At 37.1% G+C, this 26,478-nt stretch overlaps 2 protein-coding genes across 3 annotated transcripts in view; one reads left to right on the forward strand and one right to left on the reverse strand.

Moving 5' to 3' along the window:
- Window positions 1-26,478, reverse strand: part of GTF2E2 (general transcription factor IIE subunit 2) — a 97,010-nt gene that overhangs the window by 15,587 nt on the left and 54,945 nt on the right. For both annotated transcript variants that reach the window (XM_058289999.2, XM_004475162.5), the window contains exon 6: window positions 17,946-18,039. In XM_058289999.2, coding sequence (XP_058145982.1) covers window positions 17,946-18,039 — 94 coding nt within the window. The remainder of the gene's footprint in view (window positions 1-17,945; window positions 18,040-26,478) is intronic.
- On the forward strand, window positions 9,532-10,545 carry LOC101430647 (transcription elongation factor A protein-like 4). The gene has a single exon (XM_004475161.5). It carries the CDS (start codon window positions 9,689-9,691, stop codon window positions 10,250-10,252), a length of 564 nt encoding a protein of 187 aa, XP_004475218.1. The 5' UTR covers window positions 9,532-9,688; the 3' UTR covers window positions 10,253-10,545.

The following is a 26,478-nucleotide window of genomic DNA, read 5'->3' on the forward strand; positions in this document are numbered from 1 at the left end:
TCCGCTCCCCAAAACAATGTATTTTTTATACTATTTTAATACACATTTGATTTGCTAGGAATACACCATGTATACTGTATACAGACTATAGCATGATTTACCACTGTAAATCACAGGAAGGCTGCATTTTTCATTTTTCAGAACTTTGTGAAGAATTCTCTTCCGCTTAAGGAAAACAGCAGTTGTGATATATAAATTGCCAATACATCCTATCTATATTAGTCTATTTATACCTATCACATTCATGGTGACTCGACATATAAATTTAAACAGCTGTTTGATTTATAGTCCACCTATTTACTAGTATATTTATATTCTAGTATACTGTGCCTAAGCATTTATAAACCCTGAAAAAAAAAGTAATATAAATCACTTTCTTTTTAGTTACTGATGTTACAGTTAGAGTATTAAAATGATTTTTCAAGAAATGTGCTTAGGTAGGTTATGTTTTCTATGAATTTTATTTTTGGAGAGCAAACCAAGATGTTACAAAACGTTCATTATGTTCTTGATGATATTCTTGTTTTTAAATTGTTCTTGCATCAGCTGTAAAATGTGTCACAACAATGTTAAGGTGATGGGGCAACGTAGGGGAATCCTGTATGGTACGCATGATTGTTGTATAAACCCAGTGTCTCAAATTTTACAAATTACAATTCCAGAAAAAACAACATGTCCATCGAATTTGACAAGATAAAAAGCATTGGCCAGACCAGAGTGATGGGCAAGTGAAGGCTGAAAGAGACACAACCGTAGTAAGATTCACTGGAGAGCACCATCTGCACACAGGTAGGAAAACTGCAAGAAGAAAAACGCTTTCTGGAGGCTCTTGTCCCAGGCCCCATGGATCAGAACTGCATCCTACGGACACCAGCCCTATTTGGATAACCTAAGCGGTACAATTTTAAAGACTCAGGATACACTGAACCAAATATCAAAGAAAAGCAGTGAAACAAAACCACTACACAAGAGAGAGAAAATGACCATCAGAATAAATTTGCCAACATCATCAGATGCCTAAACATCAGCAAAAAATTACAAGCCATATTAAGCAGCCCAGCCAAAGGAACAAACCAAAAACTCAGCTGAGACACATGATTTAAGACAACTAATCAATGATAATCACACAATTCAAGGAGATGAAGGAAAATGTGACTAAAGAGGTAAAGGATATTAAGACAATACTGGGACTTCTGGGAAGATGGTGGACTAGGAAGACAAGGGACTCTCTTCTTTCCCAGAAAAACAGCTAGAGGACAGGAACAAATTTTCTAGGATTTAGGACACCAGAGGAAGGCTGGACACTGCCCAGAGGAGAGTGGGGCAAAGGAAAAGAATCTCGACAGCAAGACTGTGAGTTAAAAGCCTCAGCTGCAAATGCAGGCACCCCACAAACACACTACAGATACTTTTGAATTCTCAGATCTTGGGGCTGGTTGCTAAAGACAAAGGGGGCCCCAGGGATCCACCTTCCCAGGAAAGGAAAGAGAGAGGGACACAGCCTAAAGCTGACGCACCTTTTGACCCACAGATTTGGTCTGCTGTGTTCTGCAAGCCCTTCCAGGCCAGGAGCCGGCAAGGAGCTGAAGAGATCCAGCTCTCTCAATCTACCTCTCTACTGACTGTGACTGGTTACTGAGAATGCAGAGGGGAGTGGAATTATTTCCTACCCGAGAAAAAGGGAGGGAGCTGCCAGCAAAGGTTGGAGAATTGCCTCTGTGACAGTTTAAAGTACAAGGCTCTTAGCCTCCAGGAAGGAACCTTTGTCACATTGATCCAGTCCGGTTGCAGCAGCAAACACCCTCCAATCAGGCCTTGAACTGGAGGGCTGCCAAATGGCACCATCTGCAGATAGAACAAGGAAGTGCACATAAGGAAATTAAATGAGAGGCTTTTTTCCAGCCATTACAGCCTGCCTCCTTATGGCTCTTGGAAGTGAAGACAATAAATCCCACCCAAAATGATTTACAGATTCAATGCAATATCAATCAAAATCCCAACAGCCTACTTTACAGAAATAGAAAAGGCAATTACCAAATTCATTTGGAAGGGAAAGCACACCCAAATAGCCAAAAGCATTCTAAAAAAGAAGAGTGACATGGGAGGAATTTCACTGCCTGACCCTGAAATATATTACAAAGCTACAGTGGTCAAAAACAGCATGACATTGGCATAAAGATAGACACATTGATCAGTGGAACAGAATGAAGAGTCCAGAAGTAAACCCTCACCTCTACAGCCAACTGGTTTTCAACAAACCTAACAAGTCCAAGTTGATGGGACAAAACAGTCTCTTCAATAAATGGTGCTGACAACTGGATATTCATAGCTAAAAGAAGGAAAGAGGACCCCTAGCTCACTCCCCATACAAGAATCAACACAAAATGGATCAAAGACTTATATATAAAAGCAAGAACCATAAAACTACTAGAAGAAAATATAGGGAAACACCTTAAAGACTTTGTGGTAGGTGCTGGTTTCTTGGACCTTATACTCCAAGCACACGCAACAAAAGGAAAAATAGATAACGGGACCTCCCCAAAATTAAACATTTTTGCACCTCACAGGACTTTGGCAAAAAGGTGAAAAGGCAGCTGACTCAATGGGAGAAAATATATGGAAATCACAGCCCAATAACAGTTAAATACCCATGATATATAGAGAGATGCTACAACTTCAACGATAAAAAGACGAACAACCTAATTAAAAAATGGGCAAAAGACTTGAATAGATATATACCCAGGAGAGTAGTGACACAAACAGACATCTGCACACCAGTGTTCATAGTGGCGTTATTCAGGATTGCCAAAAGTTGCAAACAACACAGGTGTCCATCAACATATGAATGGATAAACAAACTGTGGTGTGTTCACATGATGGAATATTATACAGCTGTAAGAAGAAATGAAGTTGTGAAGCATGTGACAACATGGATGAAAGGGGGACATTATGTTGAATGAATCAGGCCAAACACAAAAAACAAGTGTTGTATGATTGTGCTACTATGAACCAAATACATTGTGTAATCTCATGGAGTTACTAACTTCAATATGGGTCACCAGAAAATAGAATGAGTTTAGAGAATAGAAAGTTGAGGGTTAATTTATGCAGAATTGGTAAAAAGGATGTGTCTTTATCTCTGGAAATTAAAAGAAAAGGCGAAAGCCCAACATAATGTCTGTAACTAAGAGTACTATTATGTGGGTATGAAAGGGGTTTAAAGGCAAAGACTGAGGTTGTGTATTTAACTAAAAGGAAAGCTAACAAATGTAACATGGAAATATATAACATAGTAAAACTACATGTGAAATATGAATATGGGAAAATTGCATTTGTAAGACTGTTTTTCTTTGAAGTTGAACAAATGTATATCAATACTACACAATGTTAATATCAGACCAAAAAACACCCGCTATGCTAAGTGAAAGAAACCAGACACAAAGTACTACATATTGCATGATTCCATTTATATAAAATGCAAATTATAAACACTTTATAAAGATGAAATGAGATTAGTGGTTATGTAGGGTTGGGGAAGAAATACTAAATGGTATGGTGATTTTTTTTTTTTTTTTTTTTTTTGGAGTAATGAAATCGTTCTAAAATTTTTTGTGGTGATGAATGCAAGCACTGTGATTATACCAAAAGTCATTGATTATACACTTTGGATAGATTGTATGGTATGGGAATATATCTCAAGAAGAACCTGCTCAATAAATACACAATTGTATAAGAATAGCCAGAAATAGCAGCTATGTATGAGGGGAAACACAGAGAAAATGAGAGGTGAAAAATTTTATTATTATTATTGTAATAATGAAAATGCTCTAAAAAGGACTGAAGTGATGAATGCACAAATATATGATTATACCAAATACCAATGATTGTACACTTTGGATGAACTGTATGCTTTCTTTGAATGTATCAAAAAAAATTGATATGTTTAAATAAAGGTGAAAATAAAAAGCCAAAATTAGGCAAAAAAAAATATTTAAAAACAAAAAAAGAAGACACTGGGTAAGCATAAAGAACAATTTGAATAGGAAAAACAACAAACAAACAAAAAAAGCAAAATAAAGAACAATATGAAAGCCTGCAAAGAAAAGTAACAAACCTTATAGGGATGAAATACACAGTAGATGACATTAAAAATCATTAGAGGGGTGTGGATGTAGCTCAAGTGGTAAGCGCCTGCCCCATACCTGGGAGGTCCCAGGTTCAGCTGCCGGTGCCTCCTGAAGAAAGAAAAACAAACAACAAGCAGGACAAATGATAAAACCAACTCAGGGAAGCTGATGTGACTCAATGATTGAGCACTGGCTTCCCATGTATGAGGTCCTGGATTCAATCCCTGGCCCCCGATACCTCATAGAAGAAAAAAAAACCCATTACAGACATATAACAGCATATTCAAAATGGCAGAAGAATGAATAGGTAAAATCGAGGGCAAAATATCTGAACTTGAAAAGACAGGAGAACAGAAGAAAAAAGAATGGAAAAAAGAATGGAAAAAAGGGTCTCAGGGAATTGAATGCCATGAAACACAAACATACAGAAAAAGAAAACAGAAAAGAGGCAAAAAGAATATTTGAGGAAACAATGACCAAAAACTTTCCAACCCTTATGGAAGACATAAATATCAATATCCAAGAAGGACGACACACCCAAAACAGAGTAAAACTGAATAGACCTATTCTGACACCTACTCTTAAGAATGAGAAATAACAGAGATAAAAGGAAGATTATTTCTGAAAGCTGCAAGGGAAAAGCAATGAATCACATACAAAGGAACCTCAATAAGACTAAGAAAAGGGAACCTCCATAAAACTAAGCACCCGTCTCTTTTCAGAAACCATGCAGAAGAGAAGAAAGTGGTATGGTGTATTTAAGGTACTGAAAGAGAAAAATTACCTGCCAAGAATTCTTCATCCAGCAAAACTGTCCTTCAAAAATGAGGGTGAGTTTAAAAGTCTTCACAGAAAAATAAAAATTGAGAGCATATGTGTTTTACTTTACCAAAGGGGTGCCAATGTATAGTCCCAAAAACGTGTTGGCTTTTACAAAGGGTATTTACTTGGGGTAAAAGTTACAGTTGCAATGCATTAAAAAGTCCAAATCAGAACACAGTAAGAGGTGCTTTTCAACAAAGCAAGTTGCCATGGGGAGAAGCAACGTGGCTGCCAGTCTCTGCCCTTCTGCAGCTATAGGCCAACCAGGCACGGGGCTCGGTTCCTCCTGAACTGCTCTGAGAGCCTCTTGAGGCATCGTGATTAAGCAGTCCTCTAATCCTACCAAAGATGGCAGCTCCCTTTTGCTTTGTCTGTGCTTCTGTGTCTCCATTTACATCAGACCCAGCAAAGGGGCAGACACTCAACATGAGTCATGCTTCACTGACACAGTCCAAGAAAAAGCCCTAAAGAGATCCTATCAAGTAATCTAATCAAAATCCCCTCAACTGAATTTAATGAATCAAAGGGTACCATATGTAGAGGAACAGATTAGTTTACAAACATAATCTTTCTTTTTGGGGATTCATAAAAGAATCTCAAATTACCACCCTACGGTTACCGAAAGGCCAGATTTACAAAAGATATTATCAAGGCAGTGCTACAGCCTGAAAGGGAAAGACAAGGGCAAACAACTAGGAGAAGAGTATAGAAATGAGGATTATTAGGAAGATTAACTTAAAGGGTAAAAAGACAAACAATAGTAAGATACGATAAAGGAAAGCAAAAGGATAAAATGGAGGAAGTAATGCCTTTACAGTAATAACACTGTTAATGAACTCCCCAATCAAAAGAAACAGGCTGATAGAATGAATTAAAAAAACATGACCTATCTATACGCTGTCTACAGGAGACTCACCTCAGACATAAGGCACAATCAGATTGAAAGTAAAAGGCTGGAAAAAGATAGTCCATGCAAATAGTAACCAAAAAAGATCTGGAGTAGCGATTCTGATATGAGAAAAACAATTTTAAATGCAAAACTGTTTTAAGAGATGAAGATTACATATTTAATAAAAGGGGCAATTCACCAAGAAGAAATAACTATACTATTTATGCACCTAATTTGGGGGCCCCAAAATACATGTGGTACATCCTGGCAAAATGGAAGGGAGAAATAAAAGTCTCTACAATAATAGTTGGAGACTTTGATACACCACTCTCAGCATTGGACAGAACATCTGGACAAAGGATAAATAAGGAAACAGAGAGCCTGAATAATATGATAAATGAACTACACCTAACAGACTTAAAGAGTTTTACACCCCCAAAACTCCAGGTTATACATTCTTTTCAAATACTCATGGATCCTTCTCCAGAAAAGACCATATGTTGGGTCACAAGAGAGGTCTCAATACATTTTTAAAAACTGAAATTAAACAAGGCTTTTTCTCTGATTATAATGGAATGAAGCTGGGTATCAATAAGGGATTGAAAAAGGGAATATTTTTAAAAATACGGAGAATAAACAACACACTTTTAAATAATGAGTGGGACAAAGAAGAAATTGCAAGAGAAATCAAAAAAATAACTCAAGACAAATGAAAATAAGAACACAACATATCAAAACCTATGGGAAACAGCACATATGCTGAGAGGGAAATTTATAACCTTCAATGTTTACATTAAAAAAGAAGAGCCAAAGCGAATACCTAACTACACACCTGGAAGAACTAAAAAAGAACAGCAAAATAATTCCAAACCAAGCTGAAGGAAAGAAATAAAGATCAGAGCAGAAATAAATGAATTTGAGAACAGAAAAACAACAGAGAGAATCAACAAATCCAAAAGTTGGTACTTCAAGAACAATAACAAATTGACAAACCCTTAGCTAGACTGACACAGAAAACAGAGAATAGATGCAAATAAATAAAATCTAAAATAAGAAGTATGTCACCATTGACCCCACAGAAGTAAGGAAAATAAGAGGACACTATGAACAACTATACACCAACAAACCAGACAACATAGACAAAATGGACAAATTCCTAGAAACACATGAACAACCTACACTGACCCTAGATAGAACAGAAGACCTCAACAATGAAACAGGCACCAAAAACCTCCCCAAGGGAAGCAGATGTTGCTCAAGCAACTGAGCTCCCGCCTACCATATACGTGGTCCCGGGTTCAGTTCCCAGTGCCTCCTGGAGAAGACAAGCAAGACAGCGAGCTGGCAAAATCACTGGCATGGCAAGCTGACACAGCAAGATGATGTGACAAGGAAACACAAAGAGGAAACACAATGAGAGACACAACAAAGCAGGGAGCAAAGGTGGCTCAAGCGACTGAGTGCTTCTCTCCTACATGGGAGGTCCCAGGTTTGGTTCCTGGTGCCTCCTAAAGAAAGATGAGCAGACACTGAGAGCACACAGCAAATGGACACGAGAGCAAACAGCAAGCAACAAAGGGGGGGTATAAATAAAAAAAAATAAAACCTCCCCAAAATGAAAAGTCCAGGACCACATGGTTGCACAGGTGAATTCTACCAAGTATTCACAGATGATCTAATACCAGTCTTGCTCAAGCTCTTTCAAAAACCTGAACAGAAAGGACTGCTACCAAACTCATTCCATTAAGCTATATTAGTCAGACCAAAGGGGTGTTGACGTAAAGTACCAGAAACCTGTTGGTTTTTATACAGGGTATTTAATTTGGGTAAAAGCTTAACAGTTAAAAGGCCCTAACAAGTCCAACTCAAGGTAAGAGATACTTCTGGACCCTTAATACTGATGGCTATGCTTATGAGCCTGTGTGCTTGAAATTTCAACTAGGCCTATAGTTGCAAGGTGCCTAAGAGTTACCTCCTGAGAGCCTCATGTTGCCACTCTCTAAGCCAAACTCAGCATGTAAATGCACTACCTTCTCCCCAGTGTGGGACATGATTCCCGGGGATGAGCCTCCCTGGCTCCGAGGGAGCTGGTGAAGCAACTAGAAAAAGACCTTGAATAAAAGGGGGAAATGGTAAAGACAAATGAGTTTATATGGCTAAGAGACTTCAAAATGAGTAAGAAGGTCATCAAAGGGGTCGCACTTATGCACATCTCAGCAGGATCCCAGAGAAAACCAAAGCAGATACAACCCCAGGTGTACTGGTGCTCCTGAGGGCTACAGAGACACACAGGTTCTATGGTCATGACAGATGGCTCTGGAGTTCACTGCCTTGCCAGTGGGCCCTACTTTGGAATTTGTGCTCCTGAGTGTGAAGGAGTTGGACTCAGATGTGATCTCTCTACACATAACTCTTCTGTCACCTTTAGTGAACCTGTGATTGGCGCTGGGGTTTGTGTATGCTCAGGAGACTTCAATCTCTGAACTGTCCATGTGCCAGCTGGGCCCTGAGCTTCAGCAGAGTTGCAACACCTACTCTCCAGTTTGTACCCAGGTCAGCTAACAGGGAGGTGAGACTGGTCAACCACCACACCAAGGAACCAAGAGTGTCTACAAATGTAAGCAGGAGAATCACATCCATCAGCCATGTGGGATCTAAGCCCCCTCTCGATTTAGAGGTGGAGTGAACATAGCCATTATAGGGTCCACAAGAGGGAGGAATATAATATGGATTGGGGTGGACTTGCTGGTGTTCTACTATAAAACTGTTGTGACTCTAGCAATGGAAGAAATTCTATCATTGATGTGGAAAACGGTGGCCATGGGAGTTGCTGAGGGCAGAAAGAGGGAGGAAGAGGTATGATATGGGGCCTTTTCAGGACTTGAAGAGTTGTCCTGAACAATATTGCAAGGACAGATGAAGGACACTGTTTATCCTGCCGTAACCCCAGACTGGGGGAGAGTGTGAACTACAACGTAAACTATCATCCATGTGATGTGGTAGTACTCCAGGGTGTATTCAACAAATGCAACGAATGTGCCTCACTGACGAAAGGAGATGTTGATGTGGGAGGAGTGGGGGGGTAGGGTGGGGAGTGTGATATATAGGAATTGCTTATGTTTTTTAACTTAATGTTTTGTGTGATCTATTTATCTTTTTTAAAAAAGACAACAAAAAAATATATAATAAGGTTAAAAAAATAACATTGAAAAAATCTAATTTAACAGTGCACAGTACTTTATTTGACATTTTGGCAGGTTTCATTGCTGATTAAAATTTATTAGTGATTTATGGGCTATAAATATATTCACTGACCCTCTAGTGTGTCCTAGAGAAAAGCCCCATGACTGCATTCCCAGAAAGTTTCACTGTAAGTGGGAGATTTGTTGCAGCAAAGAGATGCAGGACATTATATATCCTGCCATAACCCACTGAATTGACCTGGAGAGAGTATAAACTACAATGTAAACTATAATCCATGCTGTGCAGCAGTGCTCCAAAATGTATTCTTCAAATGCAATGAATGTGCCACACTGATTAAAGAGGTTGTTGATGTAGGAGGAGTGGGGGGAGGGGTGAGAGGTGGAAAGTATGGTGTGTGGGAACCTCTTATATTTTTTGGTGTAACATTTTGTGTGATCTATGTATCTTTTTTAAAAAGATAATAAAAAAAGAGATACTCAAAAAAAACAACAACTCGCAGTAAGCTCGCGTTCTTGGACTCTTCATTGTTGCTTCAGATTCTTTCAGGCCTGCGCATTTGTTGTCCCAGCACTCTTCGAGGTTAGGAAAAGAGAAGGAACTTGCCCAGAATCCTTGCAGGACAGGACAAGGAGGGGAAAATCTCAACATGGAAAAACTCTACAATGAAAATGAAATAAAACCTGAAGAACCAGGAAAGATGGAAAACGAAGAACAGTCACAGGATGAGGGAAAGCCAGAAGTAGCTTGTACTTTGGAAGACAAGAAAATGTTAGAAAATGAGGGAAAGACAGAAAATAAGAAAAAGACAGAAGATAAGGAAACGCTGAAGGACAAGGAAAAGTCAGAAAATGCAAGAAACCCAAAAGAAGAAAGAAATCCAGACAGCAAAACAAGGGTTGCAGGAAAGCGCGGAGCTGACGATGATGTACCCAGAAAAGCAAAAAGAAAAACTAATAAAGGACTGGCTGAGCACCTTAAGGAATACAAGGAGGCCATACACGATATGCATTTGAGCAATGAGGAGATGATAAGAGAATTTGATGAGATGGCTAGGGTGGAGGATGAGGTGAGAAAAACCAAGCAGAAACTGGGGGGGTTTATGTGGATGCAAAAAAATTTACAGAATCCTTTCCACCCGAGGGGCCCAAGGGAGCTCAGGGGTGGCTGTAGGGCCCCACAAAGGGGCTTTGAAGACATTCCTTATGTGTAATGCCTTTGACCTTCACTTAGGGTTTGTCTGATTAGAACATTGTGGGCTCTGCTTTCTTATTCCTTGCATTTCCCTGGCAGGCATTTGCTAGGCTCTATGCTTTAACCTTATGCTGATACTTTGCTTTAGGTGTCCCTCCCATTACCAGCAGCCTTTTGATCCAACTGCAGTGCTTTGTGTTTCAGTTGAGGATTTTCATCCATTGCATGGAAAAAATGTTAATGGTGCATTGTTAAATTTTTTAAAAATTAGTTTGCAGACCATATATACAGCATCAGTCCATTTTTATAAAACTACAAAGATATCTAGTAAACTATGCACAGAAAAAAATCTCTGAAAGCTGTGTCCTCTAGAAAATTAACAGTGATTATCTGTGGGTGATTTTTTTTTTTGTTTTGTTGCTCATCTGTCCAATTTTTTCTTAAAGAAAACTACTTTTGTTATGAAGAAATAATAAAAGATTTAAAAAAAGGAAAAAAAAAAAAAAAAAAAAAAAAACAACAACAAAAAAGGGATACTTCCTCACCCAAAGTCTGTTGTCACGTGTTAAAGCAAGATGGTGGCCAATATCTATGAGGGTTCAGCCTTCCTCTTTCCTCGTAAGGCTCCATGGTCCAGCTTCTTCCAATCTCAGCTGTAGGCTGGCATAGGGCTCATCTCTCTTCCTGGGGCTAGTTTCTTTCCAGACTCAGCTGCTCTGGTCTCTTCACAAGATCAGCTGTGAACTACCAGGCGAATGGCTCATCTCTTTTCCCAGGGCCTCTGCCTTGTCTATGGAGCTGTCTCTCTTCCTCTGTTTATCTTCTCTGTGTATCTACTTCTGTGTGAAAGTCTGTTTCATCAGCCCACCAAGGGGGCAAGGACTCAACCCTGCATGCCCTAATGATGTGGCCAAATCATAGTCCTACCCTTGATTTAATCAAGTAAATATAAAGCCTTTGACTTTAGATCAATCAAAGGGTATCACGCCCAGAGGAACAGACCAGTTAAAAACATAATCAGTATCTCTTTTTGGAAATCATATACAATATCAAACTGCCACAGAAGCCAATATCAGCCTAATACCAAAGCCAGCTAAAGATATTACATAAAACGAAAATTACAGACCAATTTCTCTAATGAATATAGATGCAAACACATTAAAAAAATATCTGCAAACCAAGTCCAAAAGCACATTAAAAGAATTATACACCACAATCAAGTGGGTATTTATCTCAGGTATGCAAGGGTGGTTCAACACAAGAAAATCAATTAGTATAATAAACCACATTAATAAATTGAAGAAAAACCACATGACCCTCTCCATTGATGCAGAAAAAGCATGCGACAAAATACAGCAACCTTTCTTGATAAAAAACACTCGAAAGGTAGGTAAGTTCACTATCTTTACTATACACTTACTGTTTATGCATGTTTTGTATGAATGATATACTTTAATAAAAAATTAAACATTTAAAAAAAAAACACTCAAAAGGTAGTAATTGAAGGAAGCTTTCCCAACATGGTAAAGTAATTACATGAAATAGCAACAGCTAACATTGTACTCAATGGTAAAAGACTGAAAGCTTTACTGCTGGGATCAGGAACAAGACAAGGATGCCCACTGTCACCACTGTTACTCGATATTGTACTAGAAGCTCAGGACAGAGAAAATAGCCAAGGAAAAGAAATAAAAGGCACCCAAATAGAATGGGAAGAAGTAAAACTTTCACAATTTGCTGATGATATCATCCTATATCTAGAAAATCCAAAAAATCCATAAGAAAGCTACTAGCACTAAGAGACGAGTTCAGGAAAGTGGCAGGATACAAGATTAATACTCAAAAATCAGTGGTGTTTCTATACATCATTGTTGAGCAATCTGAGGTGGAAGTAAGAAAAAATTTCCATTTATAATAGTGACTAAAAGAATCAAATGTTTAGGAATAAACCTAAGGACCTAAAGGATCTTCAGTCAGAAAACTACAAAACATTGCTAAAAGAAACCCAAAACGACCTAAATAAATGCAACAACATTCTGTGTTCATGGACTGAAAGACTTAAGTATCGGGAAGCAGACTTGGCCCAATGGATAGGGCATCTGCTGGCCACATGGGAGGTCGCGGTTCAAAGCCCAGGCCTCCTTGACTTGTGTGGAGCTGGCCCATGCGTAGTGCAGATGCACGCAAGGAGTGCCCTGCCACGCAGGTGTGCCCCTCGCGTAGGAGAGCCCCACGTGCAAGGAGTGCACCCCATAAGGAGAGCTGCCCAGCATGAAAGAAAGTGCAGCCTGCCCAAGAAAGGCGCCACACACATGGAGAGCTGACTCAACAGGGTGACGCAACAAAAAGAGCGCAGATTCCCGGTGCTGCTGATAAGGATGAGAGCGATCACAGAATACACAGCAAATGGACACAGAGAGCAGACACCTGGGGGAAGGGGGGGAAGGGGGGAGAGAAATAAAAATAAAATAAATAAAATAAAATAAAATAAATCTTTAAAAAAAAAAAAAAAGACTAAGTATCGTGAAGATGTCATTTCTACCCAAACTGATTTACAGAATCAATGCAATCCCTATAAAAATCCCCATAAAAATCCCAACAGCCTTTTTTGCAGAAAGGGAAAAACCGATCATCAATTTATTTGGCAGGGTAAGCCAAAAACGTCTTAAAAGAAGAACAAAGTTGGAAGACTCCTATTTACTTAAATTAAAATATATTACTTAGCTACAGTAGTAAAAACAGCATGGTACTGGCATAAAGATAAGACATATTGACCAATGGAACTAAACTGAGTACTCAGAAATAGAACATGCATCTATGATCAAGTGATTTTGACAAGGCTGTCAGGCCCATCCAGCTAAGCCAGAACACTATATTCAACAAATGGTGCTGGGAGAACTGGGTATCCACTTCCAGAAGAAAGTAAAAGGACCCCTATCAAACAAAATTAATTCAAAATGGATCAAGGATGTAAATATAAAAGCTAGAACCATAAAACTCCTAGAAGGAAATTTAGGGAAACATCTTCAAGATCTTGTGGTAGGGAGTAGTTTCTTAAACCTTACACCCAAAGCAGGAGGAATGAATGAAAAAATAGATAAAAATTAAACACTTGTTTTTCAAAAGATTATCAAGAAAGTAAAAAGGCTGCCTACTCAATGGGAGAAAATAATTGGAAACCACATATCCAATAAGGATTTGTTATTAAAAAGATCATATAACTCAATGATAAAAGCAATTCAATTTACAATGGGCAAAAGACTTGAAAAGACATTTCTCCAAAAAGGAAATACAAGTGGCCAAAAAGCACATGAAAAAATGTTTAACATCACTAGATATGAGGGAAATGCAGATTAAATAAACACTGAGAGGGGAGCAGATGCAGCTCGGTGGTTGAGCACCTGCTTCACATGTACAAGATAGAGGGGTTCAATCCCTGGTACTTCCCCCCAAAAAATATGCTGAGATATCATTTTATACCTTATAGAATGGAAAGTTACAAGTGCTGGAAAGGATGTAGAAAAATAGGAACACTCCTTCATTGCTGGAGGGAGCATAAAATGGCACAACCTCTGTGTAAGACGATCTGGCGGTTCGTCAGGAAACTAAATATTGAACTGCCATATGATCCAGCAATTCCATAACTAGGAATATATTTAGAAGAACTAAAAGCAAGGACGTAAGCTGACATTTGCACAGTGATGTTCACAGTTGTATTATTCATAATTGCTAAAATATGGAATCAGCCCAAGTGTCCATCAACAGATGAATGGATAATCAAAATGTGGTACATACATACAATAGAATACTACTTAGCTGTAAGAAAAAATGAAATCGGGATGCATATAACAACATAGATGAACCTTGAGGACATTATGTTGAGTGAAATAAGCCAGACTCAAAAGGACAAATGATGTCTGGTCTAATATGAACTAAACATGGTGAGTAAACTCTAGAGTATAGGTTACTAGTTGATAAAATGTGGGTTGAGAATGAGAGCTGATGCTTAATATATATGTAGAATATTTTATAATGTTTATCGCAGGAGTATGGAAATGAACAGAGTTGATGGTAACACATTATAGTGAATACACCTAACACTGGTGATTTATAAATGTGATTGTGGCTGAAAGGGGTAGTCTATGGACCTAAATGTCAGTTAAAAGAAAGCTAGAAGGAAGCGGACGTGGATCAACTGATAGTGCATCTGTCTACCATATGGAGGGTCCAGGGTTCGATCCCCAGGGCCTCCTGACCCATGTGGTAAGCTGGCCCACGTGCAGTGCTGCCACACTCAAGAAGTGCCTATGCAGGGGCACCCCACACAAAAGGAGTGCACCCAAGAAGAGCCACCCCACATGAAAAAAAAAAGTGCAGTCCACCCAGGAGTGGCGCTGTACATGGAGAGCTGACACAGCACGATGATGCAACAAAAAAGAGACACAGGTTCCCAGTACCGCTGGATAATGCAAGTGGACACAGAACAACAGAGTGAATGGACACAGAGAGCAGACAAGGGGGAAAGGGGAGAGAAATAAAATAAAATCTTAAAAAGGAAGCTAGAGAAAAATCTAGGAACTATAACAGTGATTTTAGTGTGGTTGAAGACTGATTAATATTATAAATTTAAGAATGTCTTTACAAAGTGTTAAGATACACAGGAAAATTACAACTAATGTAATTTATGGACATGGACAAGAGTTAACAGTAATATTTTCGCAGCAACAGCAAAGAAGATATATCAATTCTAAGGGACAAAAATGGAGGGGTACAACGGGGTATGGGATTTTTCCTTTTGGAGTAATGAAAACATTCTAAAAATGAGCTGATGACAGCACAACTCTGAGATTAAAAATGACAGCCACTGAGTGTACACTTTGAATGAACTGTACAAAGGCATGGGACTGTATAACACAGTGAATCCTGTGGTGGAAAATGGGCTGTGGTTAATGGAAAAAATATGAGAACATTCTCTCATGAACTATAACAAATATATAATACTAATACAGGGTAATAGTAAGTGGTTTGAGGGAAAACACCCCAAATGTAAGATATGGGATATAGCTAGTAGTAATATTTTGACAATTCTCTTCCATAGTTTGTAACAAATGTTTCAAACAATGCAACAAAAATTGGTGGTGGGGTGATGTATGAGAGCCCTACATAATGATATGCATGTTTGTTTTGCAAGTTCACAACTTTTACTATACAATTATTGTTTATATATGTTCATATATGAATTATATACTTGAATACAATTTTTTAAATTAAAAAAAGAAATCTAATATATTTCACCACATTGAATAAGGGAGCAACTAAAAGGATCTTGAAAGATCAAACCATACATTTTATCAATATACCCAGCCAATACCTTCCTGATTGAAAAGATCCTAATATAAGAGAAATACATGGATCTTTCATTAACATTAAAAAAAAAACTTTATACACCCAAACGTATGTAGAAGGATATCTGCTACCACAATGTTAAATATTTAAAAATCCACACATTAGGTATACCTATACAATGGAGTATTAAACAGTCATACAGCTTTATAGAATATATGTAATGCAAAGGAAGTAAACTAGAAGAATAAACATCGAACTATTTATTCCTGGATGTGTGGAATTTACTGACATGGATACACGATTATTTTTCTAGTCTGAAAAAATAAACAAGTGAAAATCCTCATTTTTTTCTCTATCAACCAAATAAAGAGATGGGGAAGAATTTAAGCTGACAAAAACAAATGAAAATAGGGATAATATTAAGGATAGAAGGTAAAAGAGACAAAAATGAAAAGACTGAGCAATGTTAAATCAATCGTATCTACTAAAAGAGCAAACAAGGAACAGAAGGCAATAATGGTTTACTAGAATACCTGGGCATATCACTGATAAATATAAAGTGTAGTCTTAAGACATTTTAAACAAATATCAAGAAAGCCTAGAGTTTCATGTTAATAAATTCTTACAAAGCCACTACAATCTCTTCCCTTTAAACCACATGCCTCAATTTAAACATCTACTTACAGAACAGATATGCTACAGTATGCAGCCATCTGCAGAGCTCACTTAATAATAAAAACTTTCAGAGAAAGTTTAAGTATGTTGTTTGTTGAAAGTATCAAAGACTAATTAAAACAAGTAATACAACTATAGTAGGATGTAGAAAGAACATGAGACAGGTGCTGGAATCAGAGAGTTAAGAATAAGCCATTTGATAATGCTTAATGTTGAAAAACCAAGGAACAGCAAGTATGAGCATATTATTTAGCAATATGGACTAAACCACTAAAAGACTCCATAACAAAACCAGTTAAGTAGTTGGCAGAAGAAAAGGAACTGCAACTAGAGAAAGGGAAAGCATATCTGCCTTTCGTTATAAAATCTTTCTTACTATTGAGCACGGGATATAAATTTTACCCTTAAAAACATTTTTTAAAAAAAAGCTTTTCTTAATATTCCAATTTTTTCCCATACACACTAACTATGCCTAAGAACACAGGAATCTTTTTATTTTTAGCTCAAAAGGTTCTTAAAGACAAAGTGCACTCCTATAATTTATAAAAGAAAGACGTTAATTCTGACAATTATAAAATTCTGCAATGAAGTGAAATTCCAAATAAAAGTATAAGGTTTTCAAATTAAATGAAACTTGCCTTATTTATTAGAAAGGGGGACTCTTAAGAACTGAAATATTTTGCTAAGTTTTACTTAAGTAACAAACATATACTGAGAACCAACTACATACAAGATACTGTCAGATGTATTACAGGATTTTCACAAAAAAACACAACATTCTATTTGCTAAAACAATTCAGAGTTATCTAAGTAACTCCAGGCTGAATAAATTCCAATCTACAAACACCACAAACCTCAATAATAATAGCTAGATTACAGTCAAAAAAGAAAATCTTAATTTTATTATACAAACTACAAAATCATAATTAAGACATATAAACTATTAAAGGGCAAGACTTGTAAATGCATGTTATGCAAAATTACTCATTCAGTAGAATTTCTTTCATTTACTGCCATAAAAAAGAGTCAATATGACAACTATGCAGGCCTCAGCAATACTTTTAACATTTAGAGTCTAATTTTACCATTTTATTCTCTGTACTTCTATATTGTTAGACTATTTTACTGTAAGTGAATATAACTTTTGAAATGTTATAAACTAACATTTAATTCTTTTCTTGCCATTTTATAAAAATAATACAAATTTGCAGTAAATAATATTTCTTAATTGTAAATTTCTACTTATATATGCAACGAAATTGATCATCCCTCAACCCTTATTTAACTAGTAATTTTATATGACAAATATTGACCAAATATCGAAAATATAGGCATCACACATTTAGGTAGAAAACTCAATATATAAACTTGGCATCAAACTATTCAACTACCATAAAGAAAAGTTATCTCTTTGCTTACCCAATTTGATAATCAAAAGATTCGTAAGTTATTTAACATAATATCAGTTACCAACAAGTCTGTTCCTTTTTTTCATCTTGTATCAAGCTCTTCTATCAGAAGATGAAATTACATTTATAAAATTATAGATATAAATAAATAAGCCACTGTTTGGTACAGCTGAGTTATAAACAGAAGAAACTCTGAACAGCTATGCTGTGATCCCAAATACAATATCACTCTAAAATTGCAATATAACTGCAAACTTCCAGTATCTATTGAGAAAGGTTTACCTTCATCCACAGAAAACTGACAGCTCTTATCATTGAAGAAAAGAATTTTCTTCTTATCAGGACGATTTACAAATAGTATCTGGTCCCCTAAAGCCTAAAAGATAAAGAAAGATTTTTCAATTAACTCTAACTCCAAAATATTTCACCAAAAGATATTCTTTGTGTACAACAAACAACTTTCATTTCTTTTAACCCGAGAATACCAGTAGGGTTCACTGTACCCAATTTTAGTTTTTGAGTTTCTTTCTTGAGCAGTTCTATTTTTAAGGAATGCTATTCCAACACTTTTAATCTTAGAGGTCCTCCAAAGTACAAAAAGAAAATTACTTATTTTTTCAAAACAGAATAAAATTCATCCTGTTACAATTACTATGTGGGTCCACTGTTCTCAATTATTAATCATTCTCATTGTAGAATTTTAGTCATCTTATTTTCCTATATCTTGAAATATTTTGCTAACTAGTATTCCTTATTCATCAATTATTTCCAATTAAACCTTAAAGTTAAACCAACAAGAAAATGGAAGAATGCTTAAATCACCTAGAAAAGCATAATGCAATAGTCAAACAGTCATCCTTCAGTTTTCTTATGGCATTGCCCAAAGTTTTGCACCATCTATCAGGAAGCTATAAAAGAACTGGAGATATCAAGTTTGTAGGCTTTTAGCTTTCAGTGAACCCGCCTGAGAATTCAATTTTTAAAAAATTTCTACCTGTCATCGCAAAAAGAAAAACAACAGATGTTCCATTTATATGGATTAAAGAGAAGATGAATGCCTAAAGCTGCAGTGCAGCACTCCAGTCTAATAATGATGTGAAATTTACCACAGAAATAGAATCTGAACTATGAGTCTTCAGATGAGTATCACAATCAATGGATTTTCTCAAGCTTAAGAATCAATAAGTGAGCAAGATATGTCCTAGGACAAAATAAAGTAGACTCATCCTGTTAGTTATTCAGCAGAAGAACATCACACAAGATTCTGCAATAAAACCCTGAACTATCTCACTCTGCCAAAAGGACATATGATAGTATTTTTTCATCTTTTTGATGTATATGTGCCAAAATTTACTGAATACAGAGTCTGCTATGTTAAATTCTTATTAAAATTTCAAATAAAGCTCCCTTTCATCATCTCTTTATTCTTACTTATGTAAATTATTCATAAAATGACTTAAAGTATCAAAAAATAAATTTAAAAAATAGTCTATTGGAACCAGCTGGTAAAGGGTGATGATGAGATATATAAAATAAATGAAAAAAGAACTCTAAAAAGCAGCTAAATTAATACATCACCCTACACATAAATGTATTATATTACAAATAGAAACTAGCATAATAGGAATATACTGGCAGTTTAATTATCAGAAAACCCCCAAACAACAATTATTGAAGAATGAGTTATCTGGAATGGCCAATGGCTTTCCTCATTCTCTCATTTTCTTGTTTTAGCAGTCCTGTTTGTTCCTTTCTATACTGTATTATACATTTCTCCAAAGCAGTCTCTGGTGAACAAAGAGACAGTGACAGCTATCTTCCATCTTCCCCAAGAACTGAACAAGAGGAAGCAATGCAAAAAAGATTTAACTTAGCTAAACCAAAGCACACCCTAACTTAGGATAGAACACACCTTCTCATGCTTAAAAACAAAATAAACAATGTAGAAATAATCCTGCCTGAAAATGAGAATAAATTGCATGTTTTTCATAACCCCTTCAGCTTCAATCCTAAGGGAACAGAGTCACTAAAGATAGTGTCCAAGTGACTTTCTATCACAAAATTACTCAGAATAAGCAATTATCAGGTCATGGCACTGTTCTACTTTTACAATGCAATGAAAATGTCTCATGCACAGGCTAAGCCTAAAGCCTAATATCCTATCAAAATGGAGGAAAAGAGCAGAGCAGGAAATGTACCCAGGATTCAACAGCCCTACCTTCCAAGGTGCTATGAAGTACAGAATTTATCAACTTTGGTGACATATTATTTGTAGCAATTGTGCAGCTTAGACACAGTTAGGTTTTGTGTTTTTTTAAATTTTATGATTTCTTCTGGTAACAGCCAATCCTCTAGCAGAAAACTTAGAAAGTCTGGACAAAATATTTAAAAAACAAACGATCTAAAGGAAATGAAGAACCAAAAGCTCATAGAAACTGGAGGAAGAGTCTATAGTTGAAAGAAGGAAAGAACAAGCTAAGGTCAGACCTATGCAGCTAAAACTCATAAAGAACTTCTCTGACTTTCTTGCCTGAGGAACCAGAGGACAGAGTATTGGGGACCACAACAACCAGAACATGTAAATGGGAAACCCAGGAAGAAATGAGCCAGAGAGAACATAAATTCTGCCCAGAACTGGCTTGCCTGATCTACGTGTGAATGGAAAATACTCCAAGTTAAGTGAGTCAAGGCAAAAAGAACAGAATAAGCTATTTCATATGTCACCCACTAACGGGAAGAAAAAGGCTGGAATTTGAGTCAGGCCAAGATAATTGCCCACTTAAAAACAAAGCAAACAAAAATATTCTCTGAAAGAATAAAATAGAATCATGAGTCTCTACACATATAATTCACAATGCCCAAGAACCAACAGAAATTTACCAGATTTATGAAGAAACATGTACATGCCCAAGATAAGACACATGCATCAAAGGAATCAGGGCAATGTCCATATTTTGCCCTTGAGTATTTCTCTAAACAAAAGATTAGAAACACAAAAAAATCAGGCAGTGACGGCTCAGACAAAAAAAAGAAAATAATAGTATTGAAAACCATCAACAAGGAGGATCAGACCTGAGATATTACAAAGATTTTTTTTTAAATGTTCTTAATTATGCTCAAAGAGAAAGGACAAAGAACTAAAGAAAATGAGGGAAACCATAGAATGAATACAAAGAGAGTATCAATAGAGACGGAGAAATTGTGAAAAGGAAACAAACAGCTGAAAACCACACTAACAAGAATTTTTAATTCCCTAGAGGGGTTCAATAGCAGATTGGAGCGAGCAGAACAAAGAATCAGTGAACCTGATGATAAGACGACTAAAATCATTTAATCTGAGGAGCAGAGGGAAGAATGAAGAAAATTGGACAGAATCTGAGAAACCTGTTGGACACCATCAAACATATCAGTATACACATTGTGGTAGTTCCAGAAGAAGACGGACAGAAAGGGGCAGAGACAATATTCAAAGAAATAATGGCTGAAAAGTTTCCCAAATTTAACGAGACATGTATACACACATCCAAGACACTCAAAGAACTCCCAACAGTATAAACCCAGAGAGACCCATGCCACAGCAAATTATAATCAAACTGTCAAATGTTAAAGATAGAGAATTCCGGGGAGCAGAAGTGGCTCAAGCATTTGAGTTCCACCTCCCACATGTGAGGTCCTGGGTTCGGTTCCCAGTGCCCTCCTGAAAAAAAAAAAAAAAAAAAAAAAACAAGCAAAACAAATGAAAAAACTAACTCAGGGAAGCTGATGTGGCTCAGTGGTTGAGCACTGGTTTTCCACATACAACATCTTGGGTTCATTCTCTGGCCCCACAGTACCTAAAAAAAAAAGAAAGAATTCTGAAAGCCACAAGAGAGAAGAAACATGTAACATACAAGGGAGTCTCAATAAAACTAAATGCTAACCTCGTCAGAAACTATGGCAGCAAGAAGACAGTGAGATAACAAATTTAAAGTGCTAAAAGCAAAAAGCTGCCAACTAAGAATTCTGTATCTGGCAAAACTGTCTTTCAAAAATGAGAAAGAGATTAAGATACTCCCAGATAAACAAAAGCTGAAGGAGTTTGTCACCACTAGACCAGCCCTACAAGAGATGTTAAAGAGAGTTCTGCAGGTTGAAAGGAAAATACAATAGATAATAGATCTAAGTCACCTGAAGAAATAAAGATCTCCAGTAAGGGTAATGACAGAAGTACAGTACTAGCGTACTTTTTATTTGTAAACTCCACTTTTACTTCCTACAAAATCTAAAAGGCAAATGCATAAAATCTGATAAAGTAATGGTTTGAGACATATAAACATGTAATTCATGATAAGAACGACATAATGGTAGAGAGACAGAGAGGTCTAGGAACACAGTTTGTATATACTGTTGAAGTTAAGTTAGTATCGAAGCAAATGAAATGGTTACAGTTGAGACTGTTAGAGATTTAGTATGTTAAGTTTAAGCCCTATGGTAACTACAAAGAAAATACTAGAGAATATACAACTTCATAGAGACAGAAACTAACATACAGGTTACCAGGTGCGGGGGGGTGGGGGAATGAGAGTTAATGCATAATCAGTATAGGATTTCTGTTTGGGGAGACAGGAAAATTTTAGTAATGAAAGGTGGCGAGGTACCACAATATTGTAAATGATTACTCCCATTAAATAGTTTGGTTGAGATGCAAAAGTTTATGCTGTACATACGTTCCTACAATTATAAAAAAAAAAAAAAAAAAGAACTAAAGAAACAATGACAATAAATGCAATACAAGATCCTGCATGGGATCTACCAAGGGAGGAGAAAAGTTCAAAGAGACCTTACTGGGACATATGAAAAACATATCAATGTTAAATTTCTTGAACTTAAAAACTGCACCTAAGGTGAATACATAAATTAATATCCTTGTTCTTAGGAAATGTACATGGTATTATGTGTTCAAGAAGCATGATGTATAGAACCGACACCCAAAGTGTTTAGAAAATGGAATAACACAAAGACATAAGATAGACAAATGGATAGATACTAGAATGATATGGCAAATAACAAAATGTTAAAAATGGTGGATCTGGGTTAGCTGGCAGGTAGGGTTATGTTGGAGTCTTCGATATGGGATTTGTATTATTTTTGTAACTATCTCATAAGTTTGAAAGCATTTCAGGAAACGGACTTGGCCCAGTGGTTAAGGCGTCCATCTACCACATGGGAGGTCCGTGGTTCAAACCACGGGCCTCCTCAACCCGTGTGCAGCTGGCCCATGACAGTGCTGATGCGCTCAAGGAGTGCTGTGCCATGCAGGGGTGTCCCCCGCGTAGGGGAGCCCCACGGGCAAGGAGTGCACCCTATAAGGAGAGCCGCCCAGCTCGAAAGAAAGTGCAGCCTGCCCAAGAATGGTGCCACACCAGAGAACTGACACAACAAGATGACGCAACAAAAAGAAACACAGATTTCCGTGATGCTGACAACAACAGAAGGGGACAAAGAAGATGATGCAGCAAATAGACACAGAGAACAGACAACTGGGAGGGGAGAAGGGGACAGAAAGAAATAAATAAATCTTTTTTTTAAAAAAAAAAGTATTTCAAACTTTAAAAAAATTAGTTAAAATTTTTTATATTTTTAATATTTTTTAAAACCAGAGAAACATTGTTAATTCAAACTAACTAAAGGGAAGGGGAAAGGACCTGTGTGAACTGATGAAAATTTCTGAATTACACATTTATTGATCATTTAAAAATAAAGATAATTGCTTGAGCATAGATTAATAAATTATTCTAGAAATAACCTAAGGAATATTTTTAATGAATAGATAAAAATTATAAAGGTATTATTTCTAATAAGCAAAGGAAAACCTGTCCTTAAGAAGAATGGTAGTCTAGACTGGAAATCAAAGGTCCTGGGTTCTAGTCCTAATTTGGTCTCAAACTCATGGTGTGATCTTTGAAAAACCACGTAACTTCTTTGGTACTCAATTTCTGACACACACAAAAAAAATGACCAGACAGCAACAAGTCAAGAAGGTAACGAGAGAATGTAAATCGACTATGTCACTAAGTACACTTCAGTTCAACCAAGAGATTTTCACGGCAAGACTTTTCTGAATGGAGGAAGCAATGTGTTGGTTTTATATTTGGTGCAAGTTTCTTCTTTTGTAATGGACCTATAACAAGCAGATTACAGCCTGGCTCTTTAAGTAGCAATGGATTAGAGTACATGATCAAGTAAGAATATTTTCTAATTTTAAAATATTCTCTATTTCCTTAAAATTTATTAACTCCTACCTCCAGGAGCACATTTATTTCTTCTCTTTCTACTCCCTTAATATTGCTGTTTTTAAAGTTCAATCCTTGCTCCATTTCTCCTTCCTTCCTCTCTGCTTTCTTCTGAAGCAACTATCTTCTCTTATGGTTTCAAATGCCACCTATATAAGGATGACATTAACATATACCTGACTTGGACCTCTCTCTCCTGTTCATCTTTTCCAACTGCTTGTTCAGTTACTTTCATTTGAATGTTCTTCTTGCCATATGTGACAGTTTGAATTTTGTGAATCCCAAAAAGCAAAAGATTGTTTTAAATTTGAATCCATAACTAGGGTATGGGACCATTTGACTGGATTACGTCAGTGGGGTGTGATTTATGTGGGTGGAATCTGTGCCCTCTTGCTGGGTCTGATATACCTGGAAACACAGAAAGACAGACAGACACAGGAAAAGGGAGCTGCTATGCTTGATTCTGCCATACGAGAAAGGACTACAGGAAAACAGAAGCCCCGCAAGAGGCTCAAAGAGCTAAGGCCCAGAAAAAAAGACTTATGCCTGGTTGCTCACAGCTGAACTCCAAGAGATTATGGAGGGAAGGCAGAGACGTCCACAAAGACTGGCAGCCATCCTGCTTCACCAGATGGCAACAATGCCAGGATCAAGAGCAGCTGACTGTTGAGAAAGCATCTCTGCTGATGCCTCAATTTGGGAATTTCATGGCCTCAGAACTGTTAAGATTTTTCCCCAAATAAACCCCCATATAAAATCCAACAGTTTTCTGGTACTTTGCATTGGCAACCCTTTGGCAAACTAAAATACCATATTAAAAAACAAAATAGGCGGCGGACTTGGCCCAGTGGTTAGGGCGTCCGTCTACCACATGGGAGGTCCGCGGTTCAAACCCCGGGCCTCCTTGACCCGTGTGGAGCTGGCCCATGCTCAGTGCTGATGTGTGCAAGGAGTCCTATGTCACACAGGGGTTTCCCCACATAGGGGAGCCCCACAGGCAAGGAGTGTGCCCCGTAAGGAGAGCCGCCCAGCACAAAAGAAAAGTGCAGCCTGCCCAGGAATGGAACCACTCACATAGACAGCTAACACAACAAAATGATGCAACAAAAAGAAACACAGATTGCCATGTTGTCCCGTGACAACAACAGAAGGAGACAAAGAAGACGCAGCAAAAAGACACAGAGAACAGACAACCCAGGTGGGGGGCGGGTTGGGGAGGGGAGAGAAAGAAAGAAAGAAAGAAAGAAAACTTAAAAAAAAAAACACCAAAATATGGCTTCTTTCCCTCCAAATCTGCACAGCCTTTTAATTCATTTATTCACTCATTCAACAAATATTTACTGAGCACTTATATATGGGCCAGGCATTATGCTAAGTATACAATGATGAATAAACGGATGTGGTCTCTGCCTTTGCAAACGTATCATATAGTGGAAAAGAAACAAACAATAATCAAGTAAAAAAAAACCATTTAGGCAAGGATTCTCTTAGGTGACATTTAAGTTATCTCACTGCATTTGGAACAGTGCCTGGCATAGTAAGTATTAAAATATTTGTTGAACTATTTAATTTAGGATAAGACCTAAAAGGAGCTGGCTCTGGGAAGAACATGAGTAAGAAGCCTCAAGAAAGTAAAGATTGGTGTTACCACAAGCACCGCTACTTCCAAAAGAAGGGCCAACCCAATCCCGCGCCACAAAGAAGAAACCTGTTTCTCAGTGAAAAGGTAATTTATTGCGAGTGCAGAAGCAAGGAACTGGGGGAATCTTTCCAAAACCAGTATAGTTAGGATTTTGTAAGGGAGAAGAAAAACAAGTTAAAAAAAAAAAAGTGATACCAAGGGTCTTGTGAGTCCTGAGTTGTCCCAAGCATTAAAATGTCCTTAGATTGAGCAGCTAATTAACCAGAGTTCAGCAAAGCCTTTACGACTTCTTTTTCGGCTAACCATTAGCTCAAGCATATCAAGCTCTTTGTCTCTGAGAAGACTTACAGATTTACATCATTCTACTCGGTTTTGTTTTGAGATGTTATCTTATTCCTGCAAGCAAAACTGAAAAGGTCTGGTTAATACATTCAGGAAACTAAGTACAAAGAGTAAATTTCTAAAATTAAATTAATAGAAAACCAGCTCAATTAGTGTATTAAAATTTTCGGAGCTGCTTAAGTTAAAAAAAATTTTAGTAAGCACATTTTCTAGCTATCAGTAGACTTACTAGAAAAAATGACAGGATGTATGAGGAAGAATGGAATGAAAATATAAGGCAGAGTTTTCTAGGCTATGGCTAGCAATTAGGATTTTATCATGAGTCTCAAAGAAAACTACTGAAAGGTTTTACAAATCAGAGTAACATATCTGCTACATATTTTTAAAAGATCACTCCAGTTGCACTACTGAGAACAGTTTTAAAGGAGCGAGTATTGAAAGTAATTAGAGGCTCTGGTAATATTTCAGCTAGAGATAAAAGTGGCTTTGGAGTAGAGTGGACAGAGGGTGGGAGCACCCTCCTTGTTATAACCATACTTCTAGTTATGCAGCTTCCAAA

Source organism: Dasypus novemcinctus, chromosome 29, assembly GCF_030445035.2.
Source record: "Dasypus novemcinctus isolate mDasNov1 chromosome 29, mDasNov1.1.hap2, whole genome shotgun sequence".
NCBI lineage: Eukaryota > Metazoa > Chordata > Mammalia > Cingulata > Dasypodidae > Dasypus > Dasypus novemcinctus.